The 20,089-nt window shown below is 55.4% G+C and overlaps 11 protein-coding genes across 11 annotated transcripts; 5 read left to right on the top strand and 6 right to left on the bottom strand.

Moving 5' to 3' along the window:
• Positions 1 to 94: 94 nt before the first annotated feature.
• J7T54_005773 (phosphatidylinositol 4-kinase PIK1alpha (PI4-kinase)(PtdIns-4-kinase)) lies at positions 95 to 3,151 on the bottom strand (the record flags this gene model as incomplete). Its single annotated transcript, XM_051508310.1, has 3 exons — positions 95 to 134; positions 187 to 391; positions 448 to 3,151. 3 exons carry the CDS (start codon positions 3,149 to 3,151, stop codon positions 95 to 97), a joined length of 2,949 nt encoding a protein of 982 aa, XP_051360599.1.
• A 694-nt stretch (positions 3,152 to 3,845) lies between these two features.
• On the bottom strand, positions 3,846 to 4,445 carry J7T54_005774 (uncharacterized protein; the record flags this gene model as incomplete). Its single annotated transcript, XM_051508312.1, has 1 exon — positions 3,846 to 4,445. The coding sequence occupies one exon, from the start codon at positions 4,443 to 4,445 to the stop codon at positions 3,846 to 3,848; it is 600 nt and encodes a 199-aa protein (XP_051360600.1).
• Positions 4,446 to 6,319: 1,874 nt separating this feature from the next.
• J7T54_005775 (uncharacterized protein) lies at positions 6,320 to 7,675 on the bottom strand (the record flags this gene model as incomplete). The annotated part of the gene is made up of 3 exons (XM_051508313.1): positions 6,320 to 7,122; positions 7,173 to 7,280; positions 7,549 to 7,675. The coding sequence occupies 3 exons, from the start codon at positions 7,673 to 7,675 to the stop codon at positions 6,320 to 6,322; spliced, it is 1,038 nt and encodes a 345-aa protein (XP_051360601.1).
• A 725-nt stretch (positions 7,676 to 8,400) lies between these two features.
• J7T54_005776 (uncharacterized protein) lies at positions 8,401 to 9,117 on the top strand (the record flags this gene model as incomplete). Its single annotated transcript, XM_051508314.1, has 2 exons — positions 8,401 to 8,533; positions 8,582 to 9,117. The coding sequence occupies 2 exons, from the start codon at positions 8,401 to 8,403 to the stop codon at positions 9,115 to 9,117; spliced, it is 669 nt and encodes a 222-aa protein (XP_051360602.1).
• Positions 9,118 to 9,140: 23 nt separating this feature from the next.
• J7T54_005777 (uncharacterized protein) lies at positions 9,141 to 9,632 on the bottom strand (the record flags this gene model as incomplete). The annotated part of the gene is made up of 1 exon (XM_051508315.1): positions 9,141 to 9,632. One exon carries the CDS (start codon positions 9,630 to 9,632, stop codon positions 9,141 to 9,143), a length of 492 nt encoding a protein of 163 aa, XP_051360603.1.
• A 698-nt stretch (positions 9,633 to 10,330) lies between these two features.
• On the top strand, positions 10,331 to 12,807 carry J7T54_005778 (uncharacterized protein; the record flags this gene model as incomplete). Its single annotated transcript, XM_051508316.1, has 2 exons — positions 10,331 to 12,685; positions 12,733 to 12,807. 2 exons carry the CDS (start codon positions 10,331 to 10,333, stop codon positions 12,805 to 12,807), a joined length of 2,430 nt encoding a protein of 809 aa, XP_051360604.1.
• A 739-nt stretch (positions 12,808 to 13,546) lies between these two features.
• Positions 13,547 to 13,965, top strand: J7T54_005779 (uncharacterized protein; the record flags this gene model as incomplete). Its single annotated transcript, XM_051508317.1, has 3 exons — positions 13,547 to 13,556; positions 13,610 to 13,747; positions 13,802 to 13,965. 3 exons carry the CDS (start codon positions 13,547 to 13,549, stop codon positions 13,963 to 13,965), a joined length of 312 nt encoding a protein of 103 aa, XP_051360605.1.
• Positions 13,966 to 14,184: 219 nt separating this feature from the next.
• J7T54_005780 (uncharacterized protein) lies at positions 14,185 to 14,676 on the bottom strand (the record flags this gene model as incomplete). The annotated part of the gene is made up of 1 exon (XM_051508318.1): positions 14,185 to 14,676. One exon carries the CDS (start codon positions 14,674 to 14,676, stop codon positions 14,185 to 14,187), a length of 492 nt encoding a protein of 163 aa, XP_051360606.1.
• A 259-nt stretch (positions 14,677 to 14,935) lies between these two features.
• Positions 14,936 to 15,320, top strand: J7T54_005781 (uncharacterized protein; the record flags this gene model as incomplete). Its single annotated transcript, XM_051508319.1, has 2 exons — positions 14,936 to 15,215; positions 15,268 to 15,320. 2 exons carry the CDS (start codon positions 14,936 to 14,938, stop codon positions 15,318 to 15,320), a joined length of 333 nt encoding a protein of 110 aa, XP_051360607.1.
• A 357-nt stretch (positions 15,321 to 15,677) lies between these two features.
• On the bottom strand, positions 15,678 to 16,263 carry J7T54_005782 (nuclear cap-binding protein subunit 2; the record flags this gene model as incomplete). The annotated part of the gene is made up of 2 exons (XM_051508320.1): positions 15,678 to 16,142; positions 16,189 to 16,263. The coding sequence occupies 2 exons, from the start codon at positions 16,261 to 16,263 to the stop codon at positions 15,678 to 15,680; spliced, it is 540 nt and encodes a 179-aa protein (XP_051360608.1).
• Positions 16,264 to 16,610: 347 nt separating this feature from the next.
• Positions 16,611 to 19,319, top strand: J7T54_005783 (Nucleoporin-like protein; the record flags this gene model as incomplete). Its single annotated transcript, XM_051508321.1, has 2 exons — positions 16,611 to 16,934; positions 16,992 to 19,319. The coding sequence occupies 2 exons, from the start codon at positions 16,611 to 16,613 to the stop codon at positions 19,317 to 19,319; spliced, it is 2,652 nt and encodes an 883-aa protein (XP_051360609.1).
• Positions 19,320 to 20,089: the final 770 nt, after the last annotated feature.

Raw genomic sequence — 20,089 nt, forward strand, 5'->3', positions numbered from 1 at the left:
CTGAATATGGCTCCGCAATGGCGCCTTTAAATGTAGCTGTATGCAACCCCGTGCTTGGTATCTGGTTATACGCATGCGATTTCCTCCTCTTGAATCAATAAATCCCCTGCGTCCGATATTGGAAGGTATCGTAGCTATGTATCGTTAGTCTCGGGGTGAGCCAAAAGTGCGGGTGTGATCACTCACAGTCGTGTGTAATAACTGCCAAACGACTTGCCAATGAGATCCGTCTCGACAAACTGCTCCGCCTCCTTCTCGCTGAGATGCAGCTGAAAGCGCTGGCGGAGAGTATTCGTCGCGTGCGCCACACCGACCGCGAAGCAGGGCATGCGCGATTCGTGGCCCATCATGGCGACTAGGTCAATGATGTTGTCCGCTGAGCGTCGGAGTGCTGTACGAGTTAGTCTGATAGGAGAACAAGTGGCATCGTGGGTGACAAAGACATACCCTGGAACGCTTGCTTGCATAGCTTCTTGTAGTCCTCGAAATCCTGCGACCCAATTCCACCCAGTACATCCACGTACTCGTGTGTCAGCTTGAACGGGGCTGCCTCGAATCCCACAGACCCGGGCGAGTTGGACAACATGAAGCCAAAGTCAATGTGGACAATGTGACCTTCGCTGTCGATCAAGACGTTGCCATTGTGCCGATCTTTGAGCTGTAGAATGTACGAGATCATGCTGTACGCGGCCAGTGACCGCTTGAATGCCTCAACGCCTGCCCGGTATGGTTTGCTATCGGGGTGTCCGAATGCTTTCAGGAAGTGGTCCTTTAGAGTGGCGATGCGATGCCGTGGGTTCTGCCCGGACTCAATCGACGCCAGCGTCAAGCTGCGTTTCAGAGAGTGCAGCGAGACACCATTTGTAATCGTCTCAATCAGACCAGATGACTCGCCCGTCACAAGGATCCGCATGAGCTTGACCCAAACGTCCACCTCGGCATCGAGCCAGATCTTGTGACACACTTGTATCAGCTGGCAAGCGAATGCCTCTTGCCGCAGGTCAGAACCAGTCTTCACAATCACACTGACCAAGTCCCAGTTCTTCATCCAGCCATAAGGGGATGATTTGCGGATGCGCTCCTTTTTGGCTTCCCACGCCTCGCCAAAGACGGCGGCACTTGGGTCGTCGCGATCGCCTCGGCGCTGTACGCCACCAGTCTTGAAGTCGTTTTCCATACGCTCCCTTCCGGCACTGGCATTGATGTTGGTGTCCATTGCTTTGTCGAGAGGCGCGTCCTCATCTAGGTCCGGATTGTCTATCGGCGGTGACGCAACGCTGTTCTTGGCAATGATCGTGTCGAACGTCGGCCCTTGATCCTCCGTGTCAAAGCTCTGCTCCTCTAAGCTTTGCATGCTGGCAATGATCTTGGACCGAATGGCAGCCACTTCCTGTTTTGGCCGTTTCCCGCTGTTGGCTTCCAACTGCGCGAGCATCTGCGACGCTGTCCGCATATGCGTCGCCAGGGCTGAGAAATCTGGTTGATCGGCAGCTTGCGGCACCGGCCGTGGCAAGTTCAACGTCATTTTCCTCCCACCCGGGCTGCTTGATCGCGATGCTGACTGTCCTGAGGTCCGTGGGGTCACTGCCTCCAGAGTAGTCGATGATGTGGTTGCACCGCTCGAAATCCGCTGCACGCTTTGCGGCGGTATGGACCGCGGCGGAAATTTGGCAGCAGGCTCGTCGTCAAACGGCTTCAGCATGGGTGAGCTGCCCAGATCACCAGAGACCGGCTCGAAAACACTGTCCAGGATTGGCTCCGCCGGCGGTACTGGCGTTTGTGTGACCTTGGGCGACTCTGAAGACAGATCAAACAGGCGCCTGGAGGTGCCTCCTTCTCCGATCAGCTTCCCGAGTAATCGTTGGTTATCCGGTGTATCTGGGTTGAACGTAAAGTCGTCCCTGAGGACCTCCACCATCATGAGGTACGGGACCTTTTCCGCACTGTTGAGAACGGTCGACTCGGCAGGATTGAGGCGCACGATGCGATGGTGGCAACTTTTCCCAGGCTGGCCTTCGACCAGAGCGGGCGGGCAGATGACTGGGATGTCGACCTCGGCCGGTAGATCTTGTGAGATCAGTGCCAACTCAGCTCGCAACGCGCTCATACGGGCTGGTTTCGGCACAATAACAAGGCGATTTGAGATGCCTTCCAGGGCCGTGAGGAACTGCGTCTGCGACCTAAAGTAGTGCTGCCTCAACAGTCCCACCTTTTGCGCCACCGAAAGATCACTGTCCAGCCCTAGGCCCTTGACGTGATGCGAGTGCCTCCTCTTGATGTTGTCGCCCGGCCTTGTAGTGCTACTACTTACAGACATTGGCGACACGGGTCTCGTGGAGACATTGGGTGACGGCAGTGGCAGCGAAGCCGAGCTTAGTCTTGCCTCTAGTGACGACAACTCTAACGCAGACGGTCGCTTGCTCTCACTTGTGCCAGGTCTTGGCTTCGGCTTTGGGCTACTTGGCTTGGAGCTCCGTGGTCTTCCTTCCTCGCCGTCGGCATGACTCGAGGCAGACGTTCCCTTGGGCCTCTTTGCCAATTTCGAGCTGGATGCCGTGACTGTCTTTGCGCGTTGCGGCTTGGGACCGTCCTTGTCTTTCGCCTCCATCACCGTCTCCAACTCGTTCTGCGGTTTGCGCGCCTGCGCAACAGCCAGGGGCCCGGCCCACTGGGGGATCATGGGTAGCGCCACGCTGGCCAGCACGAAGCTTGACAGAACCGTCACAGGGAGCACATTTTCCTTGATCTTCTCGTGTCGCCCCGTATCAGCCAGGCCAAACACGATATGCTGGACCTTGTTGTACACGCGGCGGCATGTCTGGAATGCATTTGTCGAGGGATTGTTGGAGAGGTCGTGCAGGTAGGTTTGGAACAGCCAAAAGGTAAGCAGGGCGGCGGTGACGGACTCTTCGCATAGATCGAGCAGAAACTCCTCCAGGGCCATGGACTCATTGTCGACGGAGATTATGAGATGACAGAGTTGCGGTAGGAAAAACTCAATATCCTCGTAGGGAAACTGCCGGAGCTTGTTGCACAGGACATAGTGGATGCCGACATGGTCGGCATAGCGCGAGAGGTAGGAGACGGGGAGGAAGGGATTCGAATTGAAAACGTCGGATTCGAGGAAGCGCTGAAGCAGGTCCCACGACATTGGGCTGTCTTGCTCGGGAGCTGGTCGTGCAGGTAGGTACGGTTGAGGACGGGATTAAATCGACGAGGAGACGTGAGAGAGATGGCAGCGGTACGTCATCTGAAGGAGGTCACAGCAGCAGCGGCGGCGCGTTTGCATATCTCGTGACAATTCGGTCGGTGGTTCGTGTGGCCTTCCAGCGGCTATGTCAAGAGCGTACGGTTCAACGAGAGGATGAGTGGCAGTTAAACGGCTGTTGTAGACAAGTTGGGGAAGCAAGGTGTCTTGATGCTAGCACGCACCGGGACGCGGTGGACATAGGTGGCCACTCATGGCGGAGAGTTAGAACCCCACTATCTAGGAGGTATGCATTCAGGAACACTACCCCGGGCCTCTGTCTGCTTTAACACGGTGCCTATCAGATTGACAATGCATTGACGGTGCGTCTGCTGTTAAAGACTAATTCTTAGACACCTTTGTCCGCGTGTGAGCGGTGATGAACACGAGCACGACGCCGCTTTATGCCAAATCAATCACGTAGTGGTTCACAACGACCGCGTTCCCGGACTGTTTAATTTACTGGGTGGTCTGCCCAGTCCGTTGTTGTATCACCGCAAGACCCCCAACGCCTCATGATGCAGTAACCCCATTCGCCAGATGTCGCGCCTCAAAAACACACGCTCAAAGGGCACATTGCACGCTACAAGCGCATCCGTTACTCGGCGGGAGCCTTCTTCTTTCTCCCTCTGCCTTTCTTCTTAGGCTCGCCTATTTCCCCTTCGCTTTCTGTGTCGGCTTTTGATCTCCCCTTGCCCTCCTTCTCCTGCTCGGGCACTTTGCCAACTATCTCCTGAAGAAAGTCCCACTGAGGGTCGTTCTCGACGACATGCTTCAGCATGGGCGCGGTGACTCGCTTGGTGCCCTTGGCACGGGCGATCTCTGCGCTCTTGGTGACGAGCTGTGACATGAACAGCTCGAGAGCTTTGCCAACGGCAATGGGGGTTTGTTGCGCCACCTTGCCTACCTCCTCGTCTGCCTGCATTATGCGCTTGATGCGTGCTGTAGGGAACTTGGTGCGAACGGGACCAGCCTCGATAGGTTCCAGTGTCCTAGCAACTGGAGAAATGGCTGGCGGGCCACCTGCCGTGCCCTCGTCGGTTTCTACTTTGAATTCCCTGTCAGCCTCGTGCTCGCGCTCTCCTTCGGACATGGATGGCTCTGAGGGCATCTCTGGAGCGATCGGGAACGCCTCCTGCTTCAAGGCGTCGCGCGAGGCCGCAGCAGCCATCATGGCAGCTTGTCTTCTGGTGGGCATGTTGGGTTCTTCCAATGGTTGTGGGACCTGTGGAAGTGGTTGATGTGGATGGTTATAAGCCGGGTACCCTGCCGGCGAGGGATAGCCGTATGATGGCAGCTGTGGTTGACTGGGTCGAGGGTAGTGATGATGATGTGGTGTTCGCGGCGATGCTTCACTGATCTGTGTTGCAAAGTTGCCCGACGAGGCAGAGCTCGACCGTCTGGGTGGAATGTAGGATTGCGGTGACGATCCGTACGGATACGATGGTCGTGATGATTGTGGTGTTAGAGGCGGTAGGTACGGCGTGCGCTTGGCAGCCGCTGTGTTGGACGCGGTCTCTAGACTCAGGTGAGATGGTTGTAATGGCGGATAAATGGACTCCTGCTGTGGAGGGTACTGATGCCTTGGTTGGTGATGCTGGTATTGCTCGTTTGGTGTGGGGCCGCCGCGGCCAGCAGCGAAACTGATGGCTGAAAGGTCGGGAGACTTTGGAGCGTACCCCGACATGATGAAGGGGGACGGACGCCTGCCGCCTTTATTTTGGCCCTGTCTGCTTGGCTCGACACCGTTTTAGTGGGTGCGCGATAAGATAAGAGCTCCTTGCCGGATTTGGAGGGGCAGGCTGATGATGCTTTTCGAAATTTGTCTCTGTACTCCGTACTCTGGAGAGGAAGAAGAAAGAGTCAATATCCCGTTGCTCGTTGGCCGTCTCCAAAGAAGATCCTCGACGGCTAGAAACAGAAGAGAACAAGTCGTATGTCAGCTGCTGATTCCGTTCCCCTTCGGTAAGTCCTAGGTGACAGAAAGGAAGGATCCCAGTGTTGCTTGCCGCCTCCAGTCGCTGAGAGGAATAAAGTTTGCCGAGTAACGAGCGGCGTCAAACGACCGACAAATTGGATACCTTAGTAGGCTTATGAGAGTACTTGATCAATCGTCAAGCAACAAGCAACAGCCAACGGCCGTGAGTATCTGTTGCTTCTGCAGGCACTGTGACAAAAAAAGGGTGCGTTGGTCAAGACCGATATTGGTCGAAGGGAGACAGCCGATTGGTTAGACTGGCAGCAGGGCGTAAAAAGCCTGGGTGGGTGTACAAGACTGCGACGGCGACGGGGTTGGCAAGCTGTCGCGGCAGGGAACGCCGGCCGTTTATATGCGCGTCGCGCTTCCCCTGTGTCTTTAAACGTGCTCTCCTGAAGGGCCGCCACTAGATGCCGTTTGGCCCGAATAGGAAAAGATGTGGTCATCGCAAACTCAGCCTCCAGTCGTCCATAGACGGCGTTTGATACACGTTCACCTTTTCTGACTACTAGTACTTCACAAGCATGATTTTTGACTTGATTATGTTGTAATTCTGCCTCACTCGCTCAGAATTGAATTGATGACATCGTTCACCACCGTAGCATTAAAGATGTGTATCATGACGCGCCTTTGGTTTGGTGCACTTCGCGATTCGTGTTGTGATGACTCATCCGTGTGGACGTAACTGCAGCGCGACCCAACTGCAACTTCGGTGCCTATTTTTCGACGTTGCCGCCCAGTATCAAGGTAGTCTAGTACGCACACGAGCCACTGGTTGCTTCGCGCGACTTGTTGTATCCTCGATTCCTCGCCCTGCAGGCCCTGAAATGTGCAGCATTGCTGACGCTGTCGCGTGGCCTGCCTCGTGCCAGTGACATGAGTCGCGGCATGACCAGAGACATTCTACCTGCCTGTGTTAGGCATCCACAAGGTGAGCAGACGCTCCAGTCTTCCAGCATACCATTGCCTTTTTCATGATGAGAAACATCCGAGCTTTTCAAACCGAGATGGTAGTGCAGCCAAAGAACCGAGTTTCTAGGCTAAGGGTCTTTGGTTTGCTTCCAACTATCATCCGTGACCATTTTTAACTTGATCTAATCTGACATTTTATTACCGTTCATCATCCCGTGCCGATCCATTCTGCGGTGAATCTCATTGACAATGCATCGCAGACCATGGAGCCTCCTCTCCCTCGTGCTCGACAAGAACAACGATGCAACCGGCCAGGCATGGATGCCCGCCTCGATTTTCTGCCCTCTAACCTCGAGGCCGAGCCGCTGCTGCTCCTGGAGAAAGTGTTCAATGTCGGGTGCAAACACCTCTTCCTCCCCATACATGACGTGGTACCCTTTCTCCGGACATGCCGCCAGCCAAAGCGAATCATCTATGCATGAGCCTGGCGAGGCAGGGTACTGGTTGATCATCGATTCCCCAGCGTACTCGTGTGCGTACTTCCACAGCGTCGTACGATCTAGATAGTCTACCTTGGACTCTCGGTGGCGATGCGTCATGAGTGACACCCATGGGGAGATGAGCGTGGCCATACATGGCAGCGGCAGCGTGAGGGGCTGCGGACCCGCCAGGCCGCCCTGCGATGCACTGCGCTTTTTCTGTGTGCGCTTTTGATTCCCGAGTTCATGAAGTAGACTCAACACTATACAGCCGCCGGCAGAATCGCCGGCCACGCAGACCTTGGATGCTGATTTGGCGTAGTCAAGAACGTGCTGGTAGCCGCTCAGTGCCTCGTGGATCTGGCGAGGGTAGATGTCGTCAGGCACGAGTGTGTACTCGAGAGCGAAGATGGCGGGATTCTTGTAGCCAGCCTCGAGCAGAAGAGCGTGCCAGACCATGAGGAACTCCAAGTAAAAGTAGGCTGAACCCATGGCGAAGCCGCCACCTACGTGCGCTGTAAGTGAAAGTTACGCAGAGGCTGCCCGCGATACGTACCGTGGAGATAGTAGAGCACCAGATCAGGAGGCTGCTCGGGTCTATGCATGACCCATATGCCTCTCATCCGATCTCGTCCCTTTCCGGACACATACTCCTTGTAGCAGACTGGACTCCTCAAAAAGCCATGCCTCAGCATCCTCCATCTCAGAAACGGCATAGCTACCCATTTCGAGAAGAAAATCCGGCCCACGCTGTTGGGAACATTGGCAAAGGCATAGCGCACGCAGCGAATGACCAAGTCTTCAAAGAAGGTCGATGACGCTGTCCACGCATCTTTTTGTCGATCTAAATACCGTTCATTCACCAATTCAACAGGTAATTTGCAGACTGCGTACTGTCAGTGGTAGAAGAGAACTGGCCATGAGAAACATACTTAGGAAAGGGAGGCAGCTGCCTGCGACGAGGACTGTACGGATGAGGCCGACATGCAGAATGAGCTGAGGAGCGAGGAAGATGACGAAGACGAGGCAGTCGATGAGACTGACAGGCCTGAGTATCATTATGGGTGCATGCAATTTTGCAAAGCTGGAGGACTAAAGAGACCTGCCACGCTGTGAAAGGGGTGCGAAGGCGCTGAATCTGGTCTTCCGACGTTAGAGGGTGGATGATCCAGTCGGTTGCTGAGGGCGGCAACGTAAGCCTCCAGTACGTGGTGACGTCGTAGAGGAATGAGTGGAGGGCTAAAAGCGCCCTACATCTTAGACGGACGAGGTGAAGTCTACTCTGCAATAAAACATGCCTGTATCGTTCCAATATTGGTCTACATAGCGTTTCATCAAAGTCTATATCTCATCAATGTTCGTTGTATGCAGTCTCGTCGATAGATGATTGCCAGGTTTCGGATCCCACGTTAGGACGTCTGCCAGATTCAACGCCCAAGCACTCTGAAATCATTGAGCTTATCCATGTCAACTGGACGACGATCCAGGGCGAATTGAAAAGCACGATCATGTTGCACATCTCAACCCGCCTACTGGGCACAACCATCCTCAACATTGTACAGGTAGTCGAGCGCGTACAGGTGAGAGGCTCACAACAGCGTCTCACTTATTGTGTCACCCACTATGCCCCTTAGTATCCAGTTCTCTGCATGAGTGCATCGAGGACATCTCACCGCGTGGCAGTGCCCGTCTACCTCACATCCCACTCGCGAGGGCCCGCTCACACCACTCTCACTCATCCTGAACAACGCGTTGACTATCACTGGCATAGTTGTGACGGTACTATGGGCGATAAAGGCGATGAGAGGTCCCATTTAGACCCTCCATTTGCGCTCACGGACTTGGACAGACAAGTCCTCGCACAAACAGACAAGGAATTCCAGAAGCACAGCTGGGAAGACATCAAGCGCATCATCGGTGAATGAGATTCATACCCTAAGTTCTGACAGAAAGCTAACGGGACAGATGCAAATGCACTCGATGCCTTCAAGCGTACCCCTTCCGACCTTCGTCAGTACATCGCCTGGACCAGAGACGTCAAAGCACAGTATGGCACCGTGACATCGTATATACTCGCCAACCGACTGCCTAAATCATGGGGCCAGCCTCCCTTCGCGCCGGCTTCCACTATGCCATTCGCCGATCCCTCGGACTATAAAGTCCTCATCAACGACTGGCCGTACGGAACGGAGCCGGGCATCGTCCATCTCGTCGTGTGGACACGAACGCCGATTGCTACTACGCCCGAGAAAGGTGACATGACCCCCGAGAGCAGAGCCCACATTGCCAGATTCGTGGAGGAAAGCTTTGTCAAAGACTTGGGCCCTGGTGGTGGCGATAAAGTTGTATGGTTCAAAAATTGGGTCGCCTTGCAGAGTGTGAGGGCTTTGGAGCACTTCCACATCATGGTGCGAGACGTTGACGACGACACACTGGAGCGTTGGTCGGGCGAGCGGCCGAGATGGGGCGCTGACGGCCGACAAATATCTTCCGTACCGTAGTTGCCGTAGAGTGAATAGACTTGTTAGGCGGCGGCCCTGCGCGAACGGCGATTGCCCTGAGGAGCAGCCTGCTTCTCATCTCCCACTCCTTGCATCTGGGCCATCTTGGATCTGCCCATGCCCAGCAGTCCCGAACCCAGGTATAGCCCGTATGCGGGAAGCGAAGCCCAGAGAAGCCAACCCCAATTGCCAAACAGCATGACACATACCAGCGAGGCCCAGGTCACCCAGACGACATCGAACATGTACTCGGTCAGGCCAGGCGCGTTGAGGTCCTCGCCTGATGTGCGCAAGGCCTTGGTCTCGGGGTCATATTTGGGGCGACCCGAGGACTCCAGGATATATTCGCAGATGAAGCTGGGCACCGACAGGAGACCGTAGGCCAGCAGTGAGCGTGACCTGAGCAGGAAGTGAAAGGCCAGGAAGACAGCGTGGACAGTCGCGGTGCCAATGTGCAGATTGTTGAGTGCGATGCCGTTGGACTTGGCCCTGTCCTTTTTCGCCTTTTGCGCCATAACGAAGGTGAGCTTGAAAATGATTACTGAGGGTTCGGTTTGTCTTGAGAATTGACCTGTCAGTGATGAAGTGGCGGTAGTTACGCCCAGACGATTTCAACGCTGTTGCTGGGCAAAAGCCTCTGCAGCGGCTGCGGCGGCCAATCAGCAGCGCCGCTCAGCCGCAACAACATTGTAGGTCCCTCTTGCAGCCCATCGCGACTGCAAGGGAAAGCACGCGCCTGGCTCTCGAGCCCGTTGCACTGCACGCACGCTGCCCCCTCGCCTTTATCAGCATCTACTTGGTGATGCAAGGTTCGACTCAACGGAGCTTAAGGTAGCAGGAAGATTTAGCCATGGATGCAAAACTGGCTTGAGCCGCTACTTCCCACCCGAACGACCTGGCACATCACTCTCGTTCACCTAGAATTCCGACGCTACGTTCACGACGGCACAATCGGCCAACGCGAGCATTTCCATCCAGAGGCGCTCCTATAACGACGACATCTCAACCGTACTTTGGATAGAAGTCAGTGCTTCTACATTGGACGAAGTTACACACCAAGACCATACAATCGTGCATAGAAGATCATCGCCGTCTTGTTGTGTATCCCACTTCACGATCAACAGCCTCAACGCGACCCGACTGACGGTGCCTCATGGCCCACCAAGTCCCATAAGGCCTTGCCACTATACGAGCCGAGATTGACGGCCCGAAGATGGCACCGACGCCTGCGGCCGTCACGGGTCTATTACGCCAATCCGCCCAATATCATCTCGACAACGCCAACTACGACAATGCCCTGTTCTTCGCCGAACGACTTGTTGCACACGACGCCAAGACATCAGAAGGGCCGTATCTCCTGGCAACGAGCCATCTTCGACTACGGGACTACCGATCTGCCTATGATATATCGAGAGCGGCTGCGCTGAGAGGTGGCCATCTGGGCTGCACTTGGGTGTTTGCGCAAGCATGTCTGTCATTGGAGAAGTTCCAAGAAGGGATCGTCACTCTGGAGAGATCTAAGTCGTCTTGGAGCTACAAAGTCAATGTCGGAAAACATTCGCCCACCACGAGGGCGGCGAACCCTGATGCGTCTGTCATGTTATGTCTGCTCGGCAAGATGTATCGAGCTTCAGACGACAGTAAAAGGGCAGCTGCTTGCTTTGAGCATGCGCTGAAACTCAACCCGCTCATGTGGGACGCCTTCACTATACTCTGCGACATGGGCGTTTCGGTCAGGACACCCGCTGCCTTCAAAGGATCGGAACAGTTGCTGCAAAGCCTAGGACAGGAACTCTCCGCGGTGAACGAGTCCAAGGAGAACGGAGCTCCGACCGATGCTCACGCCAGAAGGGGACTTAGCAGACATGCTACCGCCCCTGCTGCTATAGCAGACCCCTTTGGCCCGAGCTCGACCGCGGATGACGATGTAGAGATGACCGCCGCGCCATCCAATGGCCTCTTGTCTAAGATCCAGGCGGCCAGGCTGAGGATCGCTAACGGTCCCACAGCTGAAGCGTCACATGGCTCTCATGACGACGTGTTGGTCCCCAGAGGCCAAGAGCCGCCACGCGCCCCTGCACGGCGCACGCGTGCTGCCCAGGGTGTGATGGACGCAAGTTTGGAGCCGCCTCCCAGGGTCAATTATCGGGTCGGGGCGAGGAGAATTCGAGAGCAGGAAAAGGAGGAGCAAACACGGGCTGTCGTGGACGCTGTCTACCAAGAGATGGACCCAGCGAACGGGCCTGAGAGACAGAGGTCGGCAATACCTGGAGTTGAGCGTAAGCGAACCGTGTCTGGGCATCCTGTCCCCCGACCAGCGAACGCGGAGGAGCTTGTTCCACGACGTAGCGGGCGGTTGAACACATTCCGGCCGACTGCAAAGGCGAATTCAACGGCAACAAACACTGCCCAGCCCGCTGCACGAGAGCTGAAGAAGGCTAGACCCCAAATCTCGCGCATTGTGCGACCCGGCTCAAGCGGATCCAATGTGGGTAGAGTCGTCAGTGGTAACCGCAAGCCCGTCGACGATCGTGGAGATGACCACCATAGCGAGCAACCTCGCGTACGCGATGTATCACATGCGGCCCCGCCCCAAAAGCACGACGAGTCAGATACGACCAAGGTCGAGGAAGCCTTGCGCATGGTACTGGATCTTTTGAAGAAATTGGGGGCTGCGTATTATCACCTCTCCAAGTACGAGAGCGACGTAGCGCTCCAGGCATTGAGCTCGCTACCTGCCGTTCACCAGGGTGCACCATCAGTTCTCGCGCTCATGGGTCGCGCGCACTTTGAGCAAGGCTCATACCTGGAAGCGGAGACTCTTTTCCGCAAAGTACGCGACAAGGCGCCTTCGCGGCTAGTGGACCTAGAAGTATATTCCACGGTACTTTGGCACCTCAAGAAAGAGAAGGACCTCGCATTCCTGGCACACCAGCTAATAGAGTCATCATGGGAATCGCACCAGGCATGGTGTGTGTTGGGAAATTCGTGGTCGCTTGCCAAGGATCACGACCAGGCACTGCGGTGCTTCAAGAGGGCTACGCAGCTGAGTCCAAATTTCGCCTATGCATGGACGCTTCAAGGTCACGAGCATCACGACAATGAGGAGTTTGATAAGGCCATTACAGCTTACAGAAAAGCACTGTCGGCCGACAAACGCCACTACAATGCGTACTATGGGCTCGGAAGAGTGCAACTGCGCCTCGGGGCGTTCGACAAGGCATTGACCCATTTCAGGACGGCCGCCGAGCTTAACCCGTACAATGCCGTCCTGGTTTGCTGCGTTGGAAAGGCGCTCGAGAAGCTGAAGCAAATCGCGCCAGCAGTGACCGCCTATAGCAAAGCGGTAGAGCTTGCACCGCAAGCAGCGCAGATGCGCTACATGAAGGCCCGTGGTCTCTTGTTCATGGGAGAGACAGAGCTCGCACACAGGGAACTCATGGTGTTGAAGGACTTGGCCCCCGAGGAGGGAACGGTGCATTTCCTGTTGGGAACGATGTATCGCAACATGGAGAAGAGACAGGAAGCTGTACGCCACTTCACCATCGCGCTAGCTCTGGATCCCAAGGTACGTGCCACTACAACCGTCAAACAGCACTGGACTAAAATCTGCAGGCCGGCCCTAAGATCAAAGACGCGATTGAGAGGTTTGAGTACGATGACCCCATGCAAGATTCTATGATTGAATGATTGGGGGAAGATTCCTTATTAGGAGGCAGTACACCGCGTGGACCAGGGTCACGAAATCATCTTGCATGGCACGGCGTTATTGGGTATGATGGTGCGAAGCATGCTTTGACCGGCGGCTTCGAAGATGAATGTTGTGTACAAGTGCTAAGCGAGCGAGGACCGTCTAGTAAATAGAACGCGGACAACCTCGTGATTACATAGGGCATGAAACAACTACGGTTGTATCGACGACTTGAATGTATGTTGTCACCCCGCGCTCTTAAGAGTGTTAATGATCATCAGACATTTCATTGCTCAACGTTATTAGTGAACGTGCAACCGATCTTTCATTACGGATATAAGTAGATACCAGGTACGTACGTCGCGTCTACTTCCAAGGCCGTTCCAACCGCGTAACGTACTGGAATGAGGATTCTCCACCCCAAAACGGCGGCTGTCACGGTTGGGCGTAACGGTCACGAAACTGCAGCACAGATCAGCCCCCAAAATCAGTAAATCGCACGCCCCCTCAGCCAACCAAAAATCGCCAAACAGTACGAACGCGTGCTGCATTCCGCGCGTCCCAAATAGGGCTAGCGCGGTGATCCGCGATGTAGCAGTTACTGATTGCGTGCCACCTTATAATTGTTCATCCCCCCGCATGCGACTTCACTCTTCTATCTCCCGTAACGCGTCTTATTGTAAGCATCCGACAACGTCATCGACACACAGTTTTCAGTAACATCTCTTCATCAACATCATGACTGGACGTGAGTAGACCTTTGGTCTTTGCATCGATGCCTTCCATACTGACAAGGCATAGGTGGCAAGGGTGGCAAGGGCCTGGGCAAGGGCGGCGCCAAGCGTCACCGCAAGATTTTGAAGGACAACATCCAGGGCATCACCAAGCCTGCTATCCGTCGTCTCGCGCGTCGTGGTGGTGTCAAGCGTATCTCAGCCAGTATGTTTTTTTGACGCGTTCCCAGTGAAGCGAAAGCGACTAACGAGTGTGCAGTGATCTACGAGGAGACCCGCGGGGTTCTCAAGACCTTCCTCGAGGGTGTCATCCGTGATGCCGTCACCTACACTGAGCACGCCAAGCGCAAGACCGTGACCTCGCTAGACGTCGTCTACGCCCTCAAGCGCCAGGGCCGTACCCTCTACGGTTTCGGTGGTTAAACACGTCACCAAGCTGTCTTTTGCTTTTACTGGGCGTTTGGGAAGGGAGGCTACTGGGCGGACGGACAGACCGGGCGTTAGATGGGATACCAATGATGATTTGTTCAACAATAATCCGTGTTGTGATGCGCGCTCTGAATGTGATATCGTGCGAACATGCAATGCCGCTCCCACGGACGCATGGCTGACTCCCCAACGCCTGGTGAACCCACCGCCAATCTATAGATATTTGCGCCCCGCTGCCGCCACCCTCTGTCGGAACACTGGACTCTTGACCTCCATGTTGTTCTGGTAAAAGGGACTCATGACTGCCTTGACCCAGTTTTCGTAGACCTCTTGGAAGAAGAGCTTGATCGCTTCCTCCGTCGCGGGACTTGTAGGATTCGCCCCGATCGCAGTCGAGTTCCGGCTGCCACTGCCCCCCGTGTTGGTGAGTGGGTGATGCAGCAGCAGGAACTTCACGTTGGCGCCCGTGACGAAGCACGAGATGTAGTTGTCGAAGAACTTGTCGATGCACTTGAGATACATCGCCCCGTGCGCCCATTGGACTTCTTCGGCAATGTCGAGCGAGGAGTGTAGGATGAACTGGTTCAGATGGCGGACTTGGTCGGAGAAGCGCGAGAGGCCGTCGTGGCCTTGCTTAGAGGTACCGAACTCGTACTCGAACAGGGGCGCATCTTGGGTGCCGACGATAGCGAAATAATAGCTCATGGTGTCAACGGCGGCGCACGCGCACAAAGGCGCTTCAGTCTTGTCGATGTGCCTGCCTTTCTTTGCTTGCTGGTGAGGTGCAGCAGCCAGCGACCAGCCAGCCCCACGATGCGCTAGGACGATCCGGGCATCGCGATATTCCGCTCCACTCAAACTGATGTCGCTGCACTCTCTCTACCAGCCAAAAAGCTGCATCGGTCGGTTTTCACGTCTGGTCCCAGAAGCATTCACGATCCACGCCGGACAAGACGACGCGACAATGTTCGGCCCCTTTCGCATCACAAACCCCCTCTCGGGCGGTCTCCTCTGGAAGATCCCCTGGCGCCTGTCGAAATTTCAGAAACGCCGCCACAGAGAGCGCATGCGCGCAGTCGACGGGGTTATCGCGACGGTCGACGCCGCACTGGCCAAGCAGGGCGAGACATTGGAGGCTCTGGAGCGGTGGAAGAGGGAGATGCCGACCGAGGCGGAGATGCTGCCACGAGACAAGTACACGGTGTTTGATCGCAAGGCGAAGCGGTATAGGAAGGGCATTCACAGTGAGTGGGACAGGCAAGGCTTGGGCCGGCATCGTGGACTGACACCTAGTAGAAGTACCAAAGTGGACAAGAGTCACCCAGAGGGTCAACCCTCCTGGCTACTAAACGAACGACGTGCGAGGCGGATTCTCAATCAGCGGATGGCGAGGCAGGCGACAAGAGCCCAGCGCGGGATGGGCACGCTGGACGAACGTTCAACAGCACCAAATGTCTCAAAGTGAAGGGATCTTTTAATTGACCCCCCAAAACTGTACGATATTGTTTGATCTGGAAATGGCAAGGATAGATGGTGCATTTGGGACGCAAGAATTGGCATTGTACACTTCTATTGGAGCTCGAAGCCATCGAGCATATGACCTAGCAGATGTCAATTGATCTGCTCACAAGGTGATCTGGGTATGCCCTTGATGTGATAATAGCCTTGAACGCCTTCCTCGACAGCAATTGTGTCGGCTGTCTATCTTATCGCACATATCTACCCTCTTCATCGTAGTCTCTCATCCTCTCGTCCTGGATGGCTCGGCCAACGCCACCTCGCCCCTCGTCGTAGTCCTCACGGTACTCATCTCGCACTTGTCCGCCGCTCTTACCACGTCCGTACTGACGGCCCTCTTCGAATCCGGGGTCTAGATCCGTGCGAATGATGCGCTCGTCCAGTTTTGTCCCACCAACGTACTTCATGCAATCCAGCGCGTCCTGGTGGGTGTAGTACTCCACAAAGCAGAAGCCACAAGGCGTCTTTGTGAAGCGATCAAGGCCCATGATGAGGCGCTTGATCTCGCCGCATTTCGAGAAGAGCGCATAGACTTGCTCTTCGGTCGTGTAGAAGGAAAGGTTGCCCACGTAGAGGGTTGTAGCGTTGGCGAGAGGGTCGACCTGGGGGGCTTCTGGCTGGGCGTCTTCTTCGTCGCGGTTGCGGCGTTTGTTCTATACTGCGTCAGGGAGCATTGGCAATAAGTCTCAGGAGACCTACTCGTGCAGTGTAGTATGCGCTGGGCTTGTCGAGGCGGTCGATGGTGTTTCTGAAGGGGCGCGTTGTTGCCGCCATTGTGGCCGATTTGACCGCGAGGCCCTGTGGAAATCGGTGTATATGACAAAGACTAAGGCTCGGGGAGGGGATGCAGGGCTTTTGAGGATGTTGTTTCGAGGTTGGTTTGTTGTGTAAGTTCGAGATCATGGCAAGCTGCACAATGGCGTTGCCGCGAGCGAGGCTAGCACAGCACGCGCTAAGGCAGCATTTCCCTTTTCTCAATTCCCGGCCTCCAAGCAAACAAAGAGCGTCACTCACCCCGACGACCAAGTTTTTTTCTCTCACGTCCGTTACACTCCCACGAGTACCTCAATGGCGACACTTGAATAAGCAGCGAAACTACCAAGTACTTGTATTCATTCGCTATGCCAAAGGTGCAAAGCTATTCGGCGTCCTGGCTTGGCCAGGATGCACCTGGGCACCAGCTCTTCAAAGCAGACGACACTGATCGCGGTCGCACATACGCCTACAACGCCTCGGTCGACGAGCTTCCCGGTCCACGGCGAACGATTGCGACCTTGGGGACGCAGGCATTTGTGGCGAATGGCCGTGACATCCGATGGGGGGACTTGGCTTTTCTCAAGGACAAATGGGAACGGTCACCACAAGGGCGGTCCGGCTTGAAGAGGGAGGCTTCCTTGGCTTCGGTGATAGATTCTGTTGAGCAAGAGCCCGGTGCCGGGGTCAGAGTACGTATCATTTGCTTGAATGGCTGATGGCTGAAGACCTCTAACCACGAACCGCAGACCCTCAAAACACGATGCGCCGAAGATATTCGACAGCTTATTGTGTCTCCCGGCGGAGCTTATCTTGCTATTCTCACTACTCACACCGTCCACATCTGCATTATTCCCGATCCTTCGCATCTGACCTGCGGTGAAACGAGTCCCCTGAAGCCTCAAATCCACACTCTGGGACCTACTACCCATGTCACCTCGCGAGCACCCATCATGTCGGCCCTCTGGCATCCTCTGGGTGTCAACGGGTCATGCCTGGTCACCGTCACAGCTGACGCTATTGTCAGAGTCTGGGAACTGCAACTCGATAGCCGCTGGAGTTTCGACAAGCCTACCATGTCCATCGATCTCAGAAAGCTTGCCGATGGAACGACCATGGATCAGGATTTCTCGGCATCAACCACGGTGACGAACAGTGGATTCTCGCCCGACACGTTCGACATGGAGGTTGCTGCGGCGAGCTTCCCCCATCGGGAGTCTGGCGGCTGGAATCCCATGACCTTGTGGGTGGCCATGCGGGGAGGCGACGTCTATGCTTTGTGCCCTCTGCTACCCGAGAAGTGGTCGCCGCCTCCCATGTTGATTCCCTCGCTGTCGGTCTCCATCGTGCAGACGGTAGCAAGCATTCAGGACAACCCAGAAGTGTCAGAGTATGAGAACCTCTTGGCACAGCAGCAGTTCGATTGGATGGGCGAATTGGACGCGCAAGAGCCTACAATTGTGGAGGACCAGCTCGGCGAGCCTATCCATGAGATTTACAACCGGCCGTCGCGACCGAGTCTGGTGCCTCGACTGCAAGGACCCTTTGAGCCTCTCTCCGAGCCCGAGGCGGCTCAAGACTTTGAGATCACCGACATTCTGGTTGTTGGGAAAAACGTGGATGCCGAGGACCTCATGATGGGTGAGGAGGAGGACCTGGAATTCGACGACAATGACAAAGAAGGAGCCTCGCTCACGGTGATCTGCCTGCTGAGTGCCGATGGGCAGACGCGCATCTATCTCGACCTGGAGGGCGTGCAAGCCGAGTGGCTGCCCCCGAAGAACAAACCACGCCTTGGGCGCCTTATTGCGCGCCTCGATCAGCCAACACTATTGACGTATCAGGCTATCGACACGATGAGCTCGAGCGAGATTGATAATCTCTCGGATGATAGCTGGCCCGTGTTCAGCCCAGATGCTTCGCACCGCTACTCATTCTGGGTTACCACCACTACTGGCATCTCCTTTATCTCTTTGCTGCCTTGGATCACCCGCCTCGAAAGCGAGCTTGCGGGCAGTCTGGATGCTGGCACTGACTTCCGGATGAACCTGGTTGTGCACACGGCGTCGACGAGAGATAAGATCTACTCTTGCCCAAAATCACAGGACGTCATTCTGGCTGCGGCGACATCTATTTTTGATGCGGACCTCGGCTACCTCCTGTTGTCCGCAACGCCCTACGAACCCATTGCCATGGCCTTCGACACACCCGAATCGAGTCGTCCCCTCGCCATCGAGGATTCGCCCGTCAAAAGAGAGGAGGATGATCAGCCCCTATTGGATTTCTATGAACCTCGCCCTGTCTTCAACACTCCACACGCCTTTAGCGAAGATTCGCTGTTGCCGCAATACCTGGACAATTTGCGCACATCACGCCACAAAACAACGATTACGCAAGATGTTAAGCTCAGCCCAATGACATTGAATGTGTTCACGGAGGTTCACAAGGTGCTCAGTGATGAGACAGCCAGACTCCGGGACGCGGCTGCCGAGGTGTTCATCCGATGCCAGAGCCTGACCGGCGAGCTGCGCGAACAGATCCGCAAAGCGGGCGAGGTGCAAAGGAGAATCGACGCCATGCTGGGAGACGGCGAAGAAGAGTCCGACCGAGTCCGGTATGATCGTCGCATCGAGCAAGCCAATAGCCGTCAAGAAGCGCTTAAGGCACGCATCGAGAAGCTCAAGCAGACGGTGGGCCGCTCCACGACCCGCGAGTTGAGCGTGAAAGAGCGCGCTTGGGCGGACGAAGTTCGCTCGGCAGAGAAGAACGTCTGCCTGCCTGGGGAGGATGACGACGAGGGCACTACCGCAGCGAACGACTCGCAGAATCAGCCTAAGAAGTTGTGGCAGCGCTTTGAAGACCTGAAGGAACTGCAAGACTCGCTGACGATGCAACTGGAGACGCTCAACGTCGGCAAGGACGGTGAGGAGAAGAGAGAACAACAGGAGCTGAGGGTGCCGGACAACATCAGGAAGAGTAAGATGCAGCAGGTTCAGGGCGCACTTGCGCGAGAGACGGCGCTCGTGGAGGCGGTGCGCTTGCGGCTGGAGAAGTTGCAGACTGATGCGGGCGTTTAGATGGTCGGATGCAGGTTCTCCATTCGCTATACGATGCGTGGTGGGCGATGGTCAGGTCAGTTGGTACGGGGAATATGAATATCTATTGTATCACGGCTGCTGTGCGCTCATGCGGTCTCTCATGGGAGTGAAACAGGCTGTGACGGGCTGGACCCATTGCTGCATGCTCTGCTTCTCGCCACCGACGTGAGGCAGATCATTGAATGGACTAAAATGCAGCGCGAGCAGCCTCGTCATCGTCAAGGCTGCAGCATTGGGAGGGACAAGACCACAGCTTCACTGGTCAATTCATGAGGGACTCTTCTGCCGTGCTACAGGTCACAATACGCCCCCATCCGCGATGAGAGAAAGTGAGGCTTCGTGCCACTCTTGACGTTCGTTGCCTTGGACAACATAGCGGCGATCGTGATCTTCAACCCTGTGTAAAGCACACGAGACAGATAGTTTATGTCCATTGAGCCGAAGACAACATGAAGGATGCACGTACACAATCCTTTTCTCTGAGATACCAAGTTGGAACAAGGCTCGCGCTACCTGGTCGGACGACACCTAGCACAGTGTGCGAGACGAGGCATCCGAATCACGTCACGCGCCTCACTATTCGCAGAGATGGTGGTGTACTACGCTGTCGCCCGCCCCTCGTTTGGCTGCACCAAAAGTGCATTCTAATGCGACTGTGCCGCCATGGACGAGTTCACCGTATCATCTCGACCTCCAACGTCAATGAAGGGCGGCACATGTACCCTCGTGAACTGTACCACAGTCAGACA

Source organism: Emericellopsis cladophorae, assembly GCF_022114955.1.
Source record: "Emericellopsis cladophorae strain MUM 19.33 chromosome Unknown NODE_42_length_200762_cov_115_829016, whole genome shotgun sequence".
NCBI classification, from domain to species: domain Eukaryota; kingdom Fungi; phylum Ascomycota; class Sordariomycetes; order Hypocreales; family Bionectriaceae; genus Emericellopsis; species Emericellopsis cladophorae.